The sequence below is a fragment of the Chiloscyllium punctatum genome, chromosome 40 (assembly GCF_047496795.1).
Source record: "Chiloscyllium punctatum isolate Juve2018m chromosome 40, sChiPun1.3, whole genome shotgun sequence".
Lineage (NCBI taxonomy): Eukaryota > Metazoa > Chordata > Chondrichthyes > Orectolobiformes > Hemiscylliidae > Chiloscyllium > Chiloscyllium punctatum.
This window is the reverse complement of record NC_092778.1, coordinates 42,408,370-42,431,129: the sequence shown is the minus strand read 5'-3', so window position 1 is coordinate 42,431,129 and position 22,760 is coordinate 42,408,370. Positions and strand designations below refer to the sequence as shown.

The following is a 22,760-nucleotide window of genomic DNA, read 5'->3' as shown; positions in this document are numbered from 1 at the left end:
TTGGACTGAAGGTTCTGTTTTCCATGCGGTTTGACTCAATTTACAAGTCATTCATAGAGTCATAATGGTATTTTAGTTAATACAAAATGGGCTAACAATATTATAAGCTAAGCTGGAATTACAGGTGCACAAGTTGTTTGAAAGTGGCAGGGCCACTTGAGAAAGCAATTAACGAGGCATAAAGGATTCGAAGTTACCTAAATAGAGGCAATAATTACAAAAACAAGGAAATCTTGGTCTGACCTAGAGTTGTTGTTCCTATTCTGGACACCACATTTTAAGAAGCATGTGAACACATCAGTGGTGTAAAATAAAATTTATCCCAACAATTTCAGGAAAATCTCAGATTTTTCTCCTCCAAGAAGAGGAGATTTGGCAGAGATAATCAAAATCATGAATGGTCTGGTCAGAGCTGATATGGAAAAATTGTTCCCATTAATAGAAGTATTGAGAACTAGAGGTCATGGATTTAAAGTGTTTGGCAAAATAACCAAAGACAACTTGAATAAAAGCTTTGTTATGCAGTAAGTGATTAAGATCTGGAATGCACTGCCTAAAAGTGTGATGGTGGCAGATTCAATCATATCTTTCAAAAGGGAAAGAATTGCATAGCTACAAGGAAAAAGCTACTCTAGACAAATTGTTCTTGGAGAACTAGCATGGTATCATCAGATTAAATTGCCTCCTTTTCTGCTACAAATGATGATAAGATTTTAGGTGACATCGTAAGTATTCTACAGGGAGAAATTTGTTGTGATTGTGATAGGCCTGGAATGCACCAACCTGCTTAAAACTGATTTATTGGAAGCTTTGTAAAAGCCTTGCTGAGTTCCCAGAAATTGCCAGAAGTCGTTATATCAGGAATGGTTTTGGGATGCAGCCCATTCAATAACACACATCTCACTAGCATCTAATCCAAAGCAGCTATTGTACACCCTGAGCATTGCAACTTTGATAACTTTTAGTGAAACATGTGTTAACCTTTAAAAACAATAGCTTCTCAGTGATTTGGGACTGTGATGGAAGTAACAAAACAAAGGTGTGTGGGATGGATTCTCAGGTTTTGGTTTTCACTGGTAGTATTCTCTACAAGGCTGTGTACCTTTTGAAAAGGCATTTTGATATCTTATATTTCTTCTGTGCGCCCTTTCCAAAATGGAGCTATAAAAGCTTCCACCTGGAATTCTTGAACTTATGAAAGAGAACAATCCTGTGGCATATAGAATGTCCATACCTCCTGTCACCGCCAACAAAAAATGAAAGCATCCAATGGAAAGGCACTAATCTTGAAGGTCAGCACTGCATTGAGCTCCAGACAAATTCACACCTTCTTCAATCACAGCTTAATAATTGTACAATCACTGAAAAACCAATATTGACCAAAGCAAGGGCTGCATTAGACAGGTTAAACCAACTCTCTTGTTTCACTGTGACTATGTTCAAAAACATTAGTGAATTGGAATGAAACTAGCACACTGTACAAAGCAACATGCTAAGATTTATTTCGCTGTTAAGGTGACAATAGGTGGAAGATAAATCAATTACATGGAAATATTTATATATAAAACAGGTCAGTACCTTTTCCATTTGGATATTAAATTGGAAGCATAAAATAAACACAATAAATACAACTAAAAAAAGTTCATAAGAAACATGTATCTTTAAAATAGAACTTGGATAAAACTTTGACATTTGAGGCTGTTATTACAGGTTGAATCTCTACCGCTGATGAATTCCTATATTTTATCCCTCGTGGGCAGTGTTAAATTTGTACAGAGCAGATGATCTAACTCCAATTGCTAACATTTGTTTCCAGTGTGACTTATTTTGAAGACAGAGACACTGACAATCCTTCATCTACTTTTTGAAAGTGGGGTCATGAACTAACATACTTGCTTGAATTGAGCTAAAGAAGAAATTTCTGTTTTCTCCTAAAGGAATTGTCTGGTACAGTTTGAATCTTGATATGGATGTTGCCTAGTGTCTGATCACTAACAGCTCACTGGTCCTGCTTTTAAGTGGATTCACATCTCTACTTTGCTAAAGATAAGAAGCTGAATATAATATTGATTCTTAATGGCTCCATAATCCATGGGTTGTAGCTTTGGGACCTATGGCTGCATGTTTAATTGACAGATTCAATTACTAATTATTAGTCAGGCCTTCAAATTGAACAGTGTGCTGGCTGTGTTACACTAGGTAGCTCAAACTACTTACTGAACATTGTTTTGTCAGCCAGCCTGAACTCATGTTGCCAGCAGCTGAGGAGGAGGCAGAGGTTTATCTATGACACATTCACAGGGAACTATGGGGAGTTACTAGCAGGAATAGAAATGAAAGAAGATTCAATAGAAAAAGTCCAAAAAAAATTTAATCAGTTCTCACTCTGAAAAGTAAGCAGTGCTGTTCAACTGTATCCAAGTTCATCCATCAGGCCTATTTCACTACACAGGAAATGGGTGATTGCAGAATAATAAATAAGGAAAACAAATTCAAATATGTAAAAAGAAAAATAAAAGTGAGAGGTTTTTCTAAATTGCTTTTTGCTGTACCACTTTTTAAAATAGAAGAATTTTGTTGTGTTCTAATCGGAGCTGTGGAGGTGATAACGCAAATATTGTTACTGCAGCAGGTTAGGAATCTTGCAGCACAATCTGATGAAAACTCTGAGGAACCAGGGAGTCAAAGAGACAGCTGATCAATTGTTCCACCTGTTGAAAAAAACAAGGTAATGAAGAGGAATCATTCACCTTATAAACCACACAACAAAAGTAGAGGGAGGAATTATTCACCCCATAAATTAATTCTAACTCCGCTCTCCACACCTCCCTCCAGAATATTTGTTTCACATATGAACCAGCCTTTGCCATAAATAACTTATAAATGATGACTGGCTGGAATGGAATCCTCAAGGTAAAAACAATGACTGCAGATGCTGAAAACCAAATACTGGATTAGTGGTGCTGGAAGAGCACAGCAGTTCAGGCAGCATCCAACGAGCAGCGAAATCAACGTTTCGGGCAAAAGCCCTTCATCAGGAATAAAGGCAGTGAGCCTGAAGCATGGAGAGATTAGCTAGAGGAGGGTGGGGGTGGGGAGAGAGTAGCATAGAGTACAATGGGTGAGTGGGGGAGGGGATGAAGGTGATAGGTCAAGGAGGAGAGGGTGGAGTGGATCGGTGGAAAAGAGGATAGGCAGGTCGGACAAGTCAAGGAGACAGTAACTGAGCTGGAAGTTTGAAACTAGGATGAGGTGGGGGAAGGGGAAATGAGGAAGCTGTTGAAGTCCACATTGATGCTCTGGGGTTGAAGTGTTCTGAGGCGGAAGATGAGGCGTTCTTCCTCCAGGTGGTGAGGGAGCGGCGGTGAAGGAGGCCCAGGACCTCCATGTCCTCGGCAGAGTGGGAGGGGGAGTTGAAATGTTGGGCCACGGGGCGGTTTGGTTGATTGGTGCGGGTGTCTCGGGGATGTTCCCTAAAGCGCTCTGCTAGGAGGCGCCCAGTCTCCCCAATGTAGAGGAGACCACATCGGGAGCAACGGATACAATAAATGATATTGGTGGATGTGCAGGTGAAACTTTGATGGATGTGGAAGGCTCCTTTAGGGCCTTGGATAGAGGTGAGGGAGGAGGTATGGGCACAGGTTTTACAGTTCCTGCGGTGGCAGGGGAAAGTGCCAGAATGGGAGGGTGGGTCGTAGGGGGGTGTGGACCTGACCAGGTAGTCACGGAGGGAATGGTCTTTGCAGAAGGTGGAAAGGGGTGGGGAGGGAAATATATCCCTGGTGGTGGGGTCTTTTTGGAGGTGGCGGAAATGTCGGTGGATGATTTGGTTGATGCGAAGGTTTGTAGGGTGGAAGGTGAGCACCAGGGGCGTTCTGTCCTTGTTACGGTTGTAGGGGTGGGATCTGAGGGTGGAGGTGCGGGATGTGGACGAGATGCGTTGGAGGGCATCTTTAACCACGTGGGAAGGGAAATTGCGGTCTCTAAAGAAGGAGGCCATCTGGTGTGTCCTATGGTGGAACTGGTCCTCCTGGGAGCAGATACGGTGGAGGCGGAGAAATTGGGAATATGGGATGGCATTTTTGCAAGAGATAGGATGGGAAGAGGTGTAATCCAGGTAGCTATGGGAGTCAGTGGGTTTGTAAAAAATGTCAGTGTCAAGTCGGTCGTCACTAATGGAGATGGAGAGGTCCAGGAAGGGGAGCGAGGTGTCAGAGATAGTCCAGGTAAATTTAAGGTCAGGGTGGAATGTGTTGGTGAAGTTGATGAATTGCTCAACCTCCTCGCGGGAGCACGAGATGGCGCCAATGCAGTGAAGTTGATGAATTGCTCAACCTCCTGGCTAAGGAGTGATGACATCTTTCCCTAAATGAAGCCTCCTTGCTGGGCTCTATAATCCACCACTTTATTTGCCCAGACAATTGCAATGACAGTGAGGCGCAGATCACCAAATCACAACTTCGATCGTTGTTCTACTTCTCCATCACTTTCTCTTCATCTGAGCTTCTCATCCTCTTACATCCCTTTTACCTCTCTTTTAAAATCCAGGTTCTATATCTCCCACCCAAGTGTGATAAAAATATTCTCGTCGAGTTATCATCATGACTCTAATCCCTCAGTATCTGCACCGATTTTCTGATTTTCTCTCTTCTGAATTCGCTGTCCTCTTATTCTCCCTGTACCTCTCAATGTAAACTCCCCAAACTATCTTCACAACTACCCCATTGCCATTTAAGTTGCCTTGCTACTCTTGTTGTATGAATTACAAAAAAGGCTATCTCTGTTCAATTCCTTTCATGATCCTCCACCTATCCAAACCTTGTTTTCTTCTGTGTCTCACCATCCCAACACAGAAAACAAAATCCCAATGTCAAGAATTGAGCCCGCATTCACCATAATAGTTCTGCAGCTCATAATTTGATCAAATGTATATGCTTTTGAAATTCTTGTCCCCATTAAAACTTCGCTGTCTCTCACTGATGTCATTCTCCCGCCCAGGTTCATATCTCTACTATGTAATGTCCAATGGATGCAGACTTGAACAGATATGCAAGACAGTTGGTTTTATAATTTATTTCCAAGTTTGGTGGTCCACATAAAGGACTATCAGGTCTTTCTTGTCAGCTAAAACTGCTCACTATTACTGGAATACAAAGATAATGCCAGAGTTAGGTTTCTAGACCATCCTTCCTCTTAAACCCCTTTCCTGTCTTCTGCAACTTCACCAGCAAGTATAAGGGCCTTATCGGGTTTTTTGTCTCTCAGATCAAGACCGTCAAATCAGCTGCTTCTTTTGTGTCTCCATTCAACAATCGCACAGGATCATATTTTCTCTAAAGGTCCCACTGCCTTCACCTTTAATTTGTATTGTTCTCCAGTATATTTCTTAGCTCCCCTCATGGGCTCTCCAAACTCACCTTGGCTTTAAGAACCACCCTCAGCTTCCCCAATCCTATTCCCACTTATCAAGTAAGCACCCAACTTCCCCTCTGACTTCCCATCTTAGCTGATATTAACTGTTCTTTTTCTTCAGGTATTATCCCATTCTAAATCAGTTATCAGCCTCTGAACAAAACAGTTGAATTCATGAACATCCATGAACATGTTGTGTCCAAAATCCACATCTATCTTTCTTGGAGCTTCGTAACTGAACTCTTCTAATCAGATGTCCAACTTTACTCCAGTACCAGAATGATTCCCATTAAAGTTTCAAACAATGTTTTATGTGGCTGAGACAAAGAAAAGCTAAAACCCTCTATTAATCAATCTATCTGCCATCTTTGGCACAGGCATCACATCAGTGTAAAAGGCACAGGAGGAGCAGAATTCTTAAAAAGCATTCTGAAGATTTTTTATATGTACTCCAATAAGATTTGGAGTTAAGAAATGAAGCTAGGCAGATGGAAGGGTTTCAGTGGGAGAAAACTTTATAGCAGTGATCAGTTAGATCTAGAATATTTATGGTAAAGAGTGATAAAGAAGGACCAAAAGCAAAAGTTTTAAAGTGGCAAAGGCCAATTTTACTAAGATATGATATAATTTGGAAAATGTGGACTGGAAATAGTTACTTTTTTTGGTCCTTGAAAGTAAATCAGTGTGGGTGTCATGGAAAATATTCAAGGCTGAGATAGTGAGGGTTCAGAACAAATATGTTCCCACAAAGAAAATCGATGGGATTCTCAAATTAGAATCTCTCTGGATATCAAAGAGTTTATCCAGTAAGATAAGGCAAAAAGGGAAACTTATGTCAGATACCAAGAGCTAAATTCTGCAGAAAATCTAGGAATACAGGAAGTGTGAAATAATCCCACAGAGGCTGGTATCCTGTCAAGTCACTCTTTATTTACATATGCATAGTACTTGACACTGTCTGGCTTCCTCAGAGCCAGCTCTCAGAGCAAACAGAACCTCTGGCAGCCAGCCTTCCTGAATGGATCAGGTTAGAAGACCTGATCAGGAAACTCATATTCTATGAGGTTGACCTGGCTGACCTCTTTACAGTTACTACAAAGTGCAGGAAGCAAAGAAAGGAATGAATAAAGTTAACAAGTAAAAACTAAGAAAATTCTTATGATAATTTAGAAATACAAAAACAGCAATAGGGAAACACAGGGCCAATAAGAGGCCAAAAAGATAATCTGATGTGCAGTGGAGAAAGATGCAAGGCTGGTTCTTATTGAAAGCTGAGTGTCTACTATCAGAAAACAGGTGGACATTGCAGACTGTTAAGGATGAGGAGTGTAAAAACCAAAGTGAGAGAAGATATATTAAAGGTGATTATCATTTTTGAAAGATTATTCACTTTGAAAGTGAACCCCAGACCAGGAATGAAATGCATCACGTTTCACAAAGAGGAAATAGCAGAAGCTCTGACTAATACCGTCCTGACCACTTTGGCTGCATATCGTATTGTCATTTTAAAAGAGAAGAGATAGCTTGATTAATTACAGACAAGTCAGTCTTAACTTTGGATGATTTGGAGTAACCTGTGTTGGACTGAGGTGGATAAAGTTAAAATTCACACAACACCAGGTTATAGTCCAACAGGTTTGTTTGGAAGTACTAGCTTTTGAAGGGCTGCTTCTTCATCAGGTGGTTGTACAGCAGGACCATAAGGCACAGAATTTAAAGCAAAAGGTTACAGTGTCATGCAGCTGAAATATATTAAACAAACTTAGATTAAGTCTTTCATCTTTTAGAATGGTTTTTCTAGTTTCAGTTTGTTAACATGTAAATCCTAGAACTCCTTTAAGTCACATTCTCAAGATAACTTCAGGTTTTCTAACAAAATGTGTCATCTCAACTCAGACATTGCATTAAAGACGTGAGGTTAAAGTCTGTCTGTGTCCCAGTCTTGAGTCAGACTGGTTGTATTTCTAAAGTGGAACTTACAGATTCTTACATGGATCGACTGTAGATTATGCATTTTTGAGCAGAATAAAATATAATTCTGCAAATACAGGTTCACCTCATAAACTTATATGTGTGTGTGTGTGTGTGTGTGTGTGTGTAGGAGAGACAGAGTGTGTGTACGTGAGTGTGCGCATATGGGTGTGAGTGCATGTGAGACAGTGTGTGTATAAGCTTGGTAAAGTATGTGTGTGAGTGGTGTGATGGGGTTTAAGCCTGTGAGAGGATGCGTGTGGGGAGTGTATGTGTGTGCATCTGAGAGAGAGCTTGTGTATGGGAGAGGATCTGAGATAGTGTGAGTATGTAGGAATATGTGTGTGTGTATATGCTTGTGAAAGTTTATTTAATATATTTTAGCCACATGACACTGCAACCTTTTGCTATAAATTCTGTGCCTTATGGTCCTGCTTCACAACCATGTGATGAAGAAGCAGCACTTCGAAAGCTAGTGCTTCCAAATAAACCTGTTGGACTATAACCTGGTGTTGTGTGAGTTTTAACTTTAACCTTGGGATTGTGGGCAGATTACTGCAAAAAAATTAAGAGATGATGTTAATCTAGTCCAAAGATGTGTAGGTCAGGTGAATTGGCCATGCTAAATTGCCCATAGTGTTAGGTGCACTAATCAGAGGGAAATGGATCTGAATAGGTTACTCTTCAGAGGGTCGATGTGGACTTGTTGGGTCGAAGGGCCTGTTTCCACACTGTAGGGAACCATAAGACCATAAGACCATAAGACATAGGAGTGGAAGCAAGGCCATTCGGCCCATCGAGTCCACTCCGCCATTCAATCATGGCTGCTGGGCACTTCAACTCCACTTACCAGCGTACTCCCCGTAGCCCTTAATTCCCTGAGACAACAAGAATCTATCAATCTTTGCCTTGAAGACATTTAGCGTCCCGGCCTCCACTGCACTCTGCAGCAATGATTTCCACAGGCCCACCACTCTCTGGCTGAAGAAATGTCTCCGCATTTCTGTTCTGAATTTACCCCCTCTAATTCTAAGGCTGTGTCCGCGGGTCCTAGTCTCCTCACCTAACGGAAACAATTTCCTAGCATCCACCCTTTCCAAGCCATGTATTATCTTGTACGTCTCTATTAAGTCTCCCCTTAATCTTCTAAACTCCAATGAATACAATCCCAAGATCCTCAGCCGTTCCTCATATGTTAGACCTACCATTCCAGGGATCATCCGTGTGAATCTCCGCTGGACACGTTCCAGTGCCAGTATGTCCTTCCTGAGGTGTGGGGACCAAAACTGGACACAGTACTCCAAATGGGGCCTAACCAGAGCTTTATAAAGTCTCAGTAGCACAATGGTGTTTTTATATTCCAACCCTCTTGAGATAAGTGGCAACATTGCATTCGCTTTCTTAATCACGGACTCAACCTGCATGTTGACCTTTAGAGATTCCTCGACTAGCACTCCCAGATCCCTTTGTACTTTGGCTTTACGAATTTTCTCACCGTTTAGAAAGTAGTCTGTGCTTTTATTCTTTTTGCCAAAGTGCAAGACCTCGCATTTGTTCACGTTAAATTCCATCAGCCATTTCCTGGACCACTCTCCCAAACTGTCTAGATCCTTCTGCAGCCTCCCCACTTCCTCAGTACTACCTGCCTGTCCACCTATCTTCGTATCATCGGCAAACTTCGCTAGAATGCCCCCAGTCCCTTCATCCAGTTCATTAATATATAATGTGAACACTGCGGCCCCAACACTGAACCCTGCGGGATACCGCTCGTCACCGGCTGCCATTCTGAAAAAGAACCTTTTATCCCAACTCTCTGCCTTCTGTCAGACAGCCAATCCTCAATCCATCCCAGTAGCTCACCTCGAACACCATGGGCCCTCACCTTGCTCAGCAGCCTCCCGTGTGGCACCTTATCAAAGGCCTTTTGGAAGTCTAGATAGACCACATCCACTGGGTTTCCCTGGTCTAACCTGCTTGTCACCTCTTCAAAGAATACCAACAGGTTTGTCAGGCATGACCTCCCCGTAGTAAATCCATGTTGACTTGTTCTAATCAGACTCTGCTCTTCTAAGAATTTAGAAACCTCATCCTTAATGATGGATTCTAGAATTTTACCAACAACTGAGGTTAGGCTAATTGGCCTATAATTTTCCATCTTTTGTCTTGATCCTTTCTTGAACAATGGAGTTACAACCGTGATCTTCCAATCATCCGGGACTTTATGTGACTCCAGTGACTCTTGAAAGATCTCAACCAATGCCTCCGCTATTTCCTCAGCCACCTCTCTCAGAACTCTAGGATGTATCCCATCGGGGCCAGGAGATTTATCAATTTTAAGACTTTTTAGCTTTTCTAGCACTATCTCTTTTGTAATGACAACCATACTCAACTCAGCCTCCTGACTCCCTTTAATTGTTGGGATATTACTCCTGTCTTCCACTGTGAAAACTGACGCAAAGTACTTGTTAAGTTCTCCTGCTATTTCCTTATCTCCCATCACTAGGCTTCCTGCATCAGTTTGAAGTGGCCCAATGTCTACTTTTGTCTGTCGTTTGTTTCTTATGTATTGAAAGAAACTTTTACTATCGTTTCTAATATTACTGGCTAGCCTACCTTAATATTTGATCCTCTCCTTTCTTATTACTCTCTTTGTTATCCTCTGTTTGTTTTTGTAGCCTTCCCAATCTTCCGATTTCCCACTGCTCTTGGCCACTTTATAGGATCTCTCTTTTTTTAAAATACATTTCCTGACTTCCTTTGTCAGCCATGGCTGTCTAATCCCTCCCTGGATAATCTTTCTTTTCTTGGGGATGAACCTCTGTACAGTGTCCTTAATTATACCCACAAACTCCTGCCATTTTTGCTCTACTGTCTTCCCCGCAAGCCTCTGCTTCCAGTCTATTTTTGTCAGTTCCTCTCTCATGCCCACATAATTACCTTTATTTAACTGTAACAGCATTACATCTGATTTTGCCTTAATCTAATTTAATCATTTGGAAATGCATAGATTAATCAACAACAGATATCACAGGTTTTAAAATGCAAGTCATAACACAACTTTGATTTTTTTGAGGTGAAAAGGAGTATCGCACACTTCATGTTGTCAATATTTGTTTTAGCAAGACTTTTGATAAGGTCCCGCATGACAGACTGATCAGAAAAGTAAGAACTTTCAAAAGCAAGCAGGAAGTTGAATCTAAAATTGACACAGTGGCAAAAAGAAAACGTGATGGCTGACAGATTCTTTTGGTCACTGGGAGGTTGCTTACTATGGAGTTCTGCAAGACTCATTATTAGGTCTTTTGTTTTTCACTGATTTGCACAATGACTTAGACTTAAATTTGTGGGGCATGATTAAGAAATTCACAAATGATTCAAAAGCTGGCTGTATTATTGGCAGTGAAGAAGAAAACTGGAGGACATTGAAAGATATTAATGGCCAGGTGAGAAAGTGGCAAAGATCCATTCAGAATAACATAGGAAATACACAAAAAAATGTAGAAAATAAAAGTATGTTGTGGAATAGGTCCACACTTCCTGGAAGACTGGACACTAATTGGAGACTAAGAAAGCATGAGCAATACTTATCTTTATCGGCAGAGAATACAAGAACAGGAAGGTTATGTTAGAATTACAGTTGAGTGACTGCTAGAGTACAGCATGTAGTCCTGGTCACCAGCTTATGGAAAAGATGTGGTCCCACAGCAAAGAGTACAGAGGAGATCCGTAAGGATGTTGTCAGGCATGGAGAATGTCATCCACAAGGAAAGATAGGAGAGGTAGGGGTTAGTTTCTTTGAAACAGAGGATGCTGTTTTCTTTGAGGTTTATAAGATTGCAGGGCGCTGTGAGAGTGAATAGAAAGAATCTACTTCCATTAACAGATAGCTGATTAGCTAGGTTCGAATTAATTGACAGAAGGAATACAGGGGAATTGATTTGGAATTTACTGTCAGAAAGTGGTAGAGGCAGAAACCCTCAACACATTTAAAGATACTTGGCTAGGTACTCATAAATACTACAACCTACATAATTTCTGCCCAAAATAATTGGGATTAGGCCAGTTTGCTCTTTTATGGCTAACACAGACACCAGTGGACTGAAAGGCCTGTTTCAATTATAAATTTGCTATCTTTATATTCCATCTTCCATAAACATAAGGTCACCCAAAGCTTTTCTCCCCATGTCCTGACTTGCACCAACTGCTATTCATTGATCAGTCCTGTAGTCACCAATATACATTGGGTCTTGTTTAAACAATACCTTGATTCTAAAAATCTAAACGTTGCTTTCAGCTCTCTTAATGCATTTGCCGTTGCATACCCCTCCCCCTGCCAACCTCTGTAAAACTCTCCAATTCTGTGAGATATCTGTGCTCCTTGAAATCTGGTCTCTTGAGAATTCTCAATTGTAATTGTTTAAACCTTGGTGCCAATGCCTTTAGCTCCCTAAACAACGGATTGGTCCCTAAACTCTCCACCTCTCTTTTGACCTTTCTTACAAACTACCATTTTGGTTAAACATTTCATCATTGGCCCCTATATCTCCCTGTGGTACTGGTTTCACATTTTGCTTTATGCCAACTCCTGTAAAGCATTTTGGGCTATTTAATTAGCTAACAATTCACCAATAATACAATTGTTGTAAACCACAGGATTGAGGTGCAAGTAATTTTTGTGTTTATTGTGGTTATTTCAGTTATATGGGCAGATCTTCGTTGACCATTTTTGCACTGTACTAAGACTGGCCCTCAAATTCTTTTATTGCAACGGTTTCAGAATTAGATTTAAAATTACCTAAAGTGAGTTAAATTGTTTTAATTGTCTGATTCAACTTAATGAAGGAAATGAAAAATCCACAATATAATTCAGGCACAGTCCTGTGGCATTCCACAAAGGCATTCTTATTTTGCAATAAATATAATGTTCACAAATATACAAATTTTACATTATTATCAAAAAGAACATATAAACAAATTGAGTGAATGTTCTAAAATGGTGAATGAAAAATGTGAGGAGCAATATGCAGGAAACTCTGGCCTGTGTACTTACCTGTGGCTCACTCTTTGGATAGACGAAATACTGCAGACAATCCTCAAGCTCCAGTTTTTCCCAAGAAAGGCTGAAACAGAGATCGTAGCCATTGACTTTCGCTGAATCACTGAAGTTCAAAATCACCCCCGCCCAGCCACCCAAAATATCGAAGTGCATTTGTATTCTGAAGCTCCTGTGGTTACAATAGCTCTCTTCCATTTATCACTTTGTTTGTGACTCTCCAGAATTAAGTCAGAGAATTGTTATGGTACAGGAGGAGGCATTTTGACCCAAAGTGTCTGCATCAGACTAAAATCATATATCATCATGTCAGTTTATCTTATAACAAAATCACTGATCTCTTAAGGTTAATTGTGAATTTTTTTAATAGTAGCAAGTGTTCAGAATCTGGAATGCATTGGCCGAGTGCATGATGGAAAGCAGATTTATCAATGCTTTTCTGAAGGTGATGATGTAGAGGTGCTAATGTTGGACTGGGGTGGACAAAATTAGAAGTCACACGACACTGGATTATAGTCCAACAGGTTTATTTGAAATCACAAACTTTTGGAGTGCTGCTCCATCACATGAAGTGTCTCTAAAGGATATTGGATATATATCTGAAGAGAAAAAAAAATTGCAGGACTTTGAGGACGGGATGGAGGTACCTGAGTTGTTCTTGCACAGCCAAATAGCCTCCTTCCGTGCTTTTAATACTGTGATTATTTGACAGACAGCTGCCGATTTGGAGGCCGGAATTTTGAAATATTGAAAGATTAACACTGTTAATTTTTCTATTGATTTCTGACAAATGGAAACATAACCATCTTGCAGAGACTCATCCTTTGACTCTTTATCCAGTTCTGTTAAAATAACTGGCATACTTACAAAGTGGTCACAGTCAGCAATTCAAAGCATTATAGATATACTTACCTAGTCAGTATTGTACTAAAGCAGCAGACCCCATTGTCTCTCTCCAGAGCTAGCATTAGGCAGGGCCCACTAGTGAGCAGTAAGCACTGAAAAAGGAAAATTGAAACAATGTCTGTCAAGGATATAGCATGAAAGAAATAAAACAAAAATATGAAAAGTAAAAATATATCTTTCTGATGAATGCTACATTTCTGCCATACACATCCCCAGAACAGAGTATGCACGAATAGGTAGATAGATATAGGCAACAGGAGAAATTCGTGAGCAGTTCACCTTATAAAGTATGTGTAATGTATTACCTGATAGTGGGAAGTAACCATTCACAAATAAACTTTCAGCAATAGTTTTTTTGTCTTGGACAGCTTTGACGAGATGTCCTCTAATATGACAATGTGTCTACATAAGTATGTTAGAATTCTTTCCAAGCTGCATTTCAAAGCAATAGCTATGGAGATGAACATAGAAAACATAGAACATAGAAAAATACAGCGCAGTACAGGCCCTTCGGCCCTTGATGTTGCGCCAACCGAAGCCTATCTAACCTACATTAACCTACACATGAAGGCAGATTCCAGCCTGATGACAAGTCCAGATATTATGGGCCCAGGATTTCATCACTGATTTTCATATTTCTATGATGCATAATGGTCTGTAAAATGTGAACTTTAATAACAATGTTGAGTGTTACTACATTGCTTTTTTGCTGTTTCTGTTGCATCTCGAGTCATACTAATTTCAATACCAAAATGGGGTCACATTAGAAACTAGTGGAGTAGAAGGATATGCTGATATGTCTAAATAACGGAGGATAATAAGATGCCTAAATGGAGCAAAATCACCAGCAAAGTATTGGATCAGCCAAATGGTATGTTTCTGCGGCACATTGCCTGAAACCTGCAATACATATGAGGCAGCATTGAGAAACACAATGGAAACAGTAGCCTTTCTAAAAAGTTCTCCTATAATTATTTTGTGACTGATTTCACTTATTTCCTAACATCCTTTCCTATGCACAGTTCAATTGCACAATGACCTGATATTCCAATATCAGTCAACTTGAGTGAAGTAAGTAAAGGCAAATCACAAGAGTGGCTCTTAGCAATTTTCCAATTATAAATTTTAAAAATATACAAATTCACATTATAAAGTGTGCCCAGTTTTCATTTGAGTGCCCCTCAGTGGATTACTGAGAAGGACATACTATTGTTGACGTGTTGTCCACAGTGATGAGCTCTGCGACATGCTGAGCCTGTGTTTGGTCCAGGACGCTCATCCTAGCTCCCATTAGATGATAATTACAGCTCTGCAGCTGGTCCAGCACTTCAATGTATGGTGGATGGTGGCACCTCCTGATGAGTGGAGATGGTAGCAGTAAGCACATGGTCTGGCACAGTGGTCTGGGCAGCAGCAGGTCTGTGGGACAAAGAAGAGCAAAGAGTAATAAATTAAATTTGGTACAATGGCAGGAAATAGATACTAATTTCAACTGTTCCAACCTCAGACACCGTGATACTTTATGAATAGTTCTCAACAATTTATCTACAAAGCATCTTTAGCATAATGAACAAGGTACTTTAGAAAAGTATTGTAAAACAAAATTTGACATCAAGCCACAAAAGAATCCTGAACTAGAGAAGTAGATTAGAGGGTTGTGGGGCTGGAGGAAATTATACAGATAGGAAGGGCAAAGTAATGGAGGGATTTGAATACAAGGGTGTGAATTTTAAAACCAAGACATTGTTTGACTTGGAAGGAATATAAGTCATCAAACGGTAATAATGGAGAACAGGGACTTGCTACAAGTTAAGACATTGTACCAGAGTTTTGAATGACTACTCAGGTTGGATCCCCATCAATCAAATTTATACAATTCGAAAGAGAGTGCTTTTCATTATTTCTCTCGCTCTCATTCACTGCGAACAATATTTGCAATACAAGCTTGAATTTTTATGAGGAAAAACATTTGGTACAGACTAGTTAGTACTATTGTTGAGAGAAGGAATTATAGTTCTAACTGGCATTGTTACTGAGGGAAAGACCATTGGTTCAGAAAGGTATTCTTACTGATGGAAGGGACTATGGTTCAGGAAAGTATTACTGAAGGGGGAGCTGTGGTTCAGGCTGGTATTGTTACTGAGGAATGGGACTATAGTAGAGTCAGGTATTGTGACTGAAGGAAGAGGCTATAGTTCAGGCTGGTGTTGTTACTGAAAAAAAGTATTATGGTACAGGTTGCATTGTTACTACAAATGAATGTTTAACATTAGCTGATTATGAAGTTTATATGATTACGGAGGGAAATAACTTTCTTAACTGATTTTTTAATCATTCTTGAGTTAGTTGGCAGCATCAATAATCCTTATATGGAAACTAGTGTCAATGCAAAGTAATTTGAAGATAAACTTAATGGAATGGATTGGGAGGGTTCTGATTCTGGGCCGGTACTAAAGGTTTGGAGCTCATATTCATTTGGGTTTATGACATGTTGTAGGGATTACCTTGCTGCTGCTGCTGCTGCCATGTGGGTGTTCCTGAATCCAAGTGGGTGAGAGCTAAAGACCTGACCAGCTTGCGTTTTTTTGGGAATTCAGGGTTGATGAGCCAGTCCTTTGTGTTACAGGCAATCTGCAAACAAAAATTTGATATTTGAGAAAAGCATTGAAAAGGCAGCTGACGAAATTAAAGGAAGCAATACTGTCAAACAAGGACACTTAGATGGCCTGGTCCTTTCCTAGCTCACCTGCAAGAGGTGAGATGGGGGAGGGGGTGGTCCCAAAAAGTCTTAGTGCTTTCCCAGTGCTTCTCCGTGAGAGCTTGTTGATATTCAGTTAGGTTGCTCTGTGCTCCTAACTCAGGATACCAGTATGTGTTTTACCAACATCCTAATCTGGGATATCCTGATGTTTCCCATGCCTGAGGATCCTGTGATATCCTGATGCTTCCACATTGATGAAGTGAAGTGGCATGTTCTGGCATTTCACCTTATTTAACTGTCACATGACCTCTGTGCATCTTCACAGGTCCTCAGGCCCTCAGATTTACAGTATCAACTTGCTGCCAAAGTTTGAACCTGGAGAGCTTCTGCATACCAACTACATCTTGAGATCTGACGGAGAGGGCTGGTCCACACCACCAAGTGTGCACCTAAATTAGGTGCAGCTTTCTTGATGCCATTTTGTGTATTAAATGAAGAATGGGGCAAAGAGGATGGGAATTTTCAGCTAATCAGTTCTCCATTATGCTCCAGCAGTCTTAGTTTAAAAAAAAAGGATACCAGCCTTAAACATTTTTATGAAATAATGGTGCAGCAAGAGCATTTTTTTTCAGAACAAACATCACATTTTACCTGCTGATCCTGCATCATTTGTGACTCTTCACAGCAAAGTCCTTCGGGGAAAAATATCTTCACATCCCGAATTGCTGTCATAAAGGATGGGGAACCTGTAAGGGAAAAAAATTGGTCACAGAGAAAGTACAAGTTTAATGCCCCAATAAATCTTCAAATCTGTAACAGAATCATCAAATCATAGAATCCCGACAGTGTGCAAAAAAAGCCTTTTGGCCCAACAAGTCCAGACCAACCCTCCAAAGAGTATCCCACCCAAACCCATTCCCCTACCCTATTACTCTCCATTTCCCCAGCTAATGCACTTAACCTACACATCCTTGAACACTATGGGCAATTTAGCATGGCCAATTCACCTAACCTGCACATCTTTGAATTGTGGAAGGGAACCGGGATACCGGAGGAAACCTACGCAGACACGGGCAGAATGTGCAAACTCCATAAGGACAGTCGCCTGAGGCTGGAATCAAACTTGGGTCTCTGGCACGTGAGGCCGCAGTGCTAACCACTGAGCCACTCCATTAAATTCAATTCTAATTTGAGTCTCAATTCATACCCTACCTCTGAAGGGTACAACATTAAGTGAGTAACACTAACTGACAGAAAATATATTTCCAATGCGATTGGGATTTCCTATGAAAATGCCAGCTGATTATTCAAGAATCCCTGAAAATGTCACACATACATAACAATAATATAAACTTGTTGTGCAAAGTTTGATCAAATTGTTCAAATGCTGACAATGACACTTCAAAGTGTTCCATGGGTTCACATATTAACTTTACAGTTTAAGGTTTTAAGTTTGCTTGGTGAGCTGGTGGATTTGTTTTTAGACATTTCATCACCTTACTAGGTAACATCATCTGTGAGCCTCCAGTGAAGCGATGGTATTCTGTCCCACTTGCTAGTTATCTGTTTAAGTTTTTGTGGTAGGTGATATCATTTCCGGTTCTGTTTCTGAGAGGTTGGTAAATGGGGTCCGAATCTATATGGTTGTTGATGGAGTTCCGGTTTGAATGCCAGGCCTCTAGGAATTCCTGTGCACAACAACTGAGACAGATAGGTAATAGGTCTGAGAGGATGGGTGGGAAGGAAGATGGACAGGTAGGACAGTTCAAGAGGGCAGGGCTGAGTTGGAAGGTTCAATCTGGGATAGGGTGGGGAAAGGGGAAACTGGTGAAATCCACATTGATCCTGTGTGGTCGGATGGTCCCAAGGTGGAAGATGAGGCGTTCTTCTTCCAGGCCTCTGGTGACTAGGGTTTGGTGGTGAAGGAGACCCAGGACTTTGCATGTTCTTGGCGGAATGGGAAGAGGAGTTAAAATGTTTGGCAACAGGGCGGTGGGGTTGTTTGGTGCATGTGTCTCAGAGATGTTCTCTGAAACGTTCTGCAAGTTGGTGTCCTGTCTCCCCGATGTAGAGGAGACCATATCGAGAGCAACGGACACAGGAGATGACATGTGTGGAAGTACAGACAGATCTCTGTCAGATGTGGAAAGATCCTTTGGGGCCTTGGACAGAGATGAGGTAGTTAGGTGTGGGCATAGGTTTTGCATTTCTTGCAGTAGCAGGGAAAGGTGCCAGGAGTGGAGGGTGAGTTGGTGGAAAGCGTGGACCTAACAAGGGAGTTGTGGAGGGAATGGTCTCTCTGGAACACAGATAGGAGTGGGGCGGGAAATATATCTCTAGTGGTGGGGTGTATTTGTAGGTGGTGAAATGGCAGCAGGTAATGAGATGTATCCGGAGGTTGGTGGGGTGGAAGGTTAGGACCAGGGTGGGGGTGGGGGGGTTCTGTCCTTGCTGCTGTTGGAGGAGTAGGCTTCAAGGGTGAGGCGTGGGAAGTGGAGGAGATGCATTGGATGGCATTGTCAATGACATGGGAGGGGCAATTACGGTCTTTGAAGAAGGAGGTCAACTGGGATGTTCTATGGTGGAAATGATGAATGAGTGGTGGAATTGATAATGAGAGAAGCATAATAGTATTTACAGCTTATTCATCCTATAGTTGGACTATAAGATATAGAAGCAGATTTAGGCCATTCAGCCAGAGTCATAAAGAATCACTGAGCTATACAGTACTGAAGTAGACTTTTGTGTCCAACTCAACTATGCCAAAGTGATCTAGTCCTGTTTGCCAGCATTTGGCCTATGTTCCTCTAAACGCTTCATATTAATGTACTCATCCAGATGCCTTTTGAATGTTATAATTGTATACGTCTCCACCACATCCTCTGGCAGCCTTTTCCATATACACACTACCCTCTATGTGAAAAAGTCACCCTTGAGTCTCTTTTATATCTTTTCCCTCTCAGCTTAAACCGATGCCCTCTAGTTTTTGATTCGTTATTGCTCGGAAAAAAACCTTGGCTATTCAGCCTATCCATGCCCCCCATGATTTAATAAATCTCTACCAGGTCAGCCTCAGCCTCTGGAATACTAGTCCAGAGTTATTAACTGTTCAACTTAATTTAGGGGGAGTTAAGTTAAACATGTAACACGAACAGTCCACTGTTGTTTGCGGAGACAGTAACACCAATTCAGCAGATATCACCGAAGCAACATTTTTGACCTCCATATGCTGCACATTTTGTACGGCTTAAATACTGACAAGATAACCTTGAAGATTCTGTTTGTGTAAATATTTATTGATATTAAGCAGTTGAGATGTACTTTGTGGATTGGGGAGGGGGAAAACATTTGAGATAGCAAGTGGTCACATGACAGTCCATTCTGGACGCTGTAAACCAATGTCAATACTGAAAAAATTAATAAGTTCATAAGATATAGGAACAGAATTAGGCCATTCAGCCCATTGATTCTGCTCTGCCATTCAATCATGGCTGATATGCCCCATTTTCCCACTTCTCCCCATAACCCTTCAACCCATTATCAATTAAAAATCTGTCTAACTCCTCCTTAAATTTACTCACTGTCCTAGCATCCACTGCACTTTGGAGTAATGAATTCCAGAATCACAACTCTTTAGGAGAAGCAGTTTCTCCTCAACTCTGTTTTAAATTTGCTACTCCTTACCCTAAGAGTATGATCTCTCGTCATAGAATGCTCCACAAGATGAAATATCCGCTCCACGTCTATGTTATCCCTACCTTTTATCATCTTGAATACTTCAATTTGATCTCCCCTCATTCTTCTAAATTCCAGAGTTATAGGCCTAAGCTGATCAAACTCGCTCTTCATACGACAAACCCCTCAACCCTGGGATCGATCTAGTGAACCTCCTCTGAACTGTCTCCAATGTCACTACATCTTTCCTCAAATAAGGGGACCAAAACTGCACACAATACTCCAGGTCCGGTCTTACAAGTGCCTTGCATCAGTTGCAACAATACTCCTTTACCTTTATATTTTATTTGTTTGGCTATAAAACAATCCATTTGCTTTCTTTACTATCTGCTGTACCTGCATGCTTGTTTTCTGTGACTCATGAATGAGGACACACAGGTCCCCCTGCACCGGAGCATACCATAATCTCTCCCCATTAAGATAACAGGTCGCCTTCCCATTTTTTTGACCAAACTACATTCCTGAAGAAGGGCTGATGCCCGAAACGTCGATTCTCCTGTTCCTTGGATGCTTCCTGACCTGCTGCGCTTTTCCAGCAACACATTTTCAACTACATGACTACTTATCCATGTTAAACTCCATCTGCCACATTTTGGCCCACTCTCCTAACCTATTTGAAAGATTCTTATTTCCTCATTGCAATTTACCATCCCACCGACTTTTGTATCATCTGCAAATTTGGCTCTCGAGCCTTTTATCCCTATATTGAAGTTGTTAATATAGATTGTAAATAGCTGAGTCCAAGAACCGAACCCCACAGAACCCCACTAGTTACTGGTTGCCAATCAGAAAAAAAAAACATTTATTCTGACTGTCTGTCTTCTGTCCATCAGCTAATCATCTATCCAAGCTAATAAATCGCCCTTAATCTCATATGATCCAACTTTGTGAATTAATCTTTTGTGTGGTACCTTATCAAATGACTTCTGGAAGTCCAGGTATAATATATCTATAGGATCCCCATTATCCACTTTGCTTGTTACATCTTTGAAGAACTCTAGCAAATTTGTTAAACATGATTTGCTCTTCATAAATCCATGCTGACTCTGATAGATAGCATTTTGACTTTTGAAATGTCGTGATATTGCTTCCTTGATAATTGATTCTAACACTTTTTCAACAACAGATGTTAAACTAACTGGTCTGTAATTTCCCACCTTTTTCCTTCCTACCTTTTTGAATAAGGATGTTACATTAGAATTTTTTCAGTCCACTGAAATTTTTCCCATATCCAGGAAAGTTTGGAATATTGTAACCAATGGATCCACTATCTCTGCTGCCACTTTCTTTCATACTCTCAGATGTAGGCCATCAGGTCCAGGGGAACTTGTCTGCCCTCAATCCTAATAGTTTGCTGAGTACCTTTTCCCTATCAATGTTGATTGTTCAACAATGTCAAGATGTGACATCTTTTGGATGAGATGTTAGATTGATGCCCCATTTGACATCTAAGATATATGCAAAAGACCCTTGTAGAATGGTGTCATAGGCTTATTATTCGTCCTTCATCTAACAAAGCTGAAAACAAACAATTCATTATCATTGTTATGTTGCTGTTAGTGAGGGGGGGGGGGGGGGGGGAGGCTTGCTGTGTGCAAATTGTTTACCAATTCTCCCATATTATAACAGTGGCAGCACTTCATTAAAGTCATTAATTGAATGTGAATCATTCAGTGGATGCTGTGATGCCGTAGAGTACTATAACACATCGGCATAGGCTATTCAGCCCCTCGGGTCTGGTCTGCCATTCAATTAGATCATGATTGATCTGACGATTCTCAACTCACTTAGCTGCCTCTCCCCCTAACCCTTGATTCCCTTATTGATTAAAAATTATATTTAATGGCACAGTCTCTACAGATGACTGTGATAAAGAATTCTACAAATTGACTCCTGGTTATCGGTGAGGTGGCAGAGTTGGGATTCCTGGTTGCAGAGCGAGCTTGAGTTCAGCATGAGAGCTGGCATTGGGGGCTTGTCAGCGAAGTGTCTCAGCAATGATGAAATGGCATCTTAAGAGTGGTGACTGGTGCAGGCAGCGGAGGGGTGGTGGCGTGGGTGTCATTTGTCAGCTGGTTTAGGACTCCTGATGGAGGCAGTGGATTGAAGATTGACTCTCTTTCAGCTATATCTTTTTATTCTTAAAATTTTCAAAGTGATGTTGGACTGTGGTGACAGTTGAAGCTTTTCACTGTATTTTACTGTGTTGCTCATTCTGGAATACAAGTGACAATAAATCATCATTCATCCCTGACTTCAATGGGTGATTCCTTGTTGAGATTATGCCCTCTGGTCCTAGACTCTCCTTACATGGGAAAATACCATTTCTGCATTTACCCTGTCAAGTCTCCTAAGTTTCAATAAGGTCACCTCTTGTTTTTCTATAATCCAACAGTACAGGTCCAACCAACTAAACCTCGCCACATAGGTCAGTCCCTCCATACCTGATATCAGCCTGGTGAACCTTCTTTGCATTGCCTCTAAGGCTAATACATCTTTCCTCAGCTAAGGTGCCCAAACCTGTTCACAATATTCTGACTATTGTCTGACGATTGCCTTGCATAGCTTTAGCAAAACCTCCCTATCATTTTCTTTGAAATAAAGACAAACCTTTCCTATTACATGGTGAATCTGGATGATAGCATTTTGTGATTCATGTAATTATTTCACACGGAAAGTTTGCAGGATGTCCCTATTGAAAATAGAAACTAACTAAAGAAGGAATACTTGCAGAAGTGGGCAGCATGGTGGGCTGCACAGTGGTTAGCACTGCTGCCTCACAGCGCCAGAGACCCGGGTTCAAATCCCGCGACTCTGTGTGGAGTTTGCACATTGTGGAGTTTCCTCCCACAATACAAAAATGTGCAGGGTTCTGTGTGGAGTTTGCACATTGTGGAGTTTCCTCCCACAATACAAAAATGTGCAGGGTTAGGTGAATTGACCATGCTAAATTGTCCGTAGTGCTGGGTGAAGGGGTAAATG

General features: G+C 41.0%; 1 protein-coding gene across 4 annotated transcripts in view; it reads right to left on the bottom strand.

The window, feature by feature from the left end:
- Positions 1-1,513: 1,513 nt before the first annotated feature.
- Positions 1,514-22,760, bottom strand: part of LOC140464502 (dynein axonemal assembly factor 8) — a 103,332-nt gene continuing 82,085 nt past the window's right edge. For all 4 annotated transcript variants that reach the window (XM_072559648.1, XM_072559649.1, XM_072559647.1 and 1 more), the window contains 6 exons: positions 16,695-16,789; positions 15,847-15,973; positions 14,550-14,761; positions 13,349-13,434; positions 12,434-12,503; positions 1,514-2,711 (listed from right to left, as the gene is read on the bottom strand). In XM_072559648.1, coding sequence (XP_072415749.1) covers positions 2,634-2,711; positions 12,434-12,503; positions 13,349-13,434; positions 14,550-14,761; positions 15,847-15,973; positions 16,695-16,789 — 668 coding nt within the window. In that variant the 3' untranslated portion in view covers positions 1,514-2,633. The remainder of the gene's footprint in view (positions 2,712-12,433; positions 12,504-13,348; positions 13,435-14,549; positions 14,762-15,846; positions 15,974-16,694; positions 16,790-22,760) is intronic.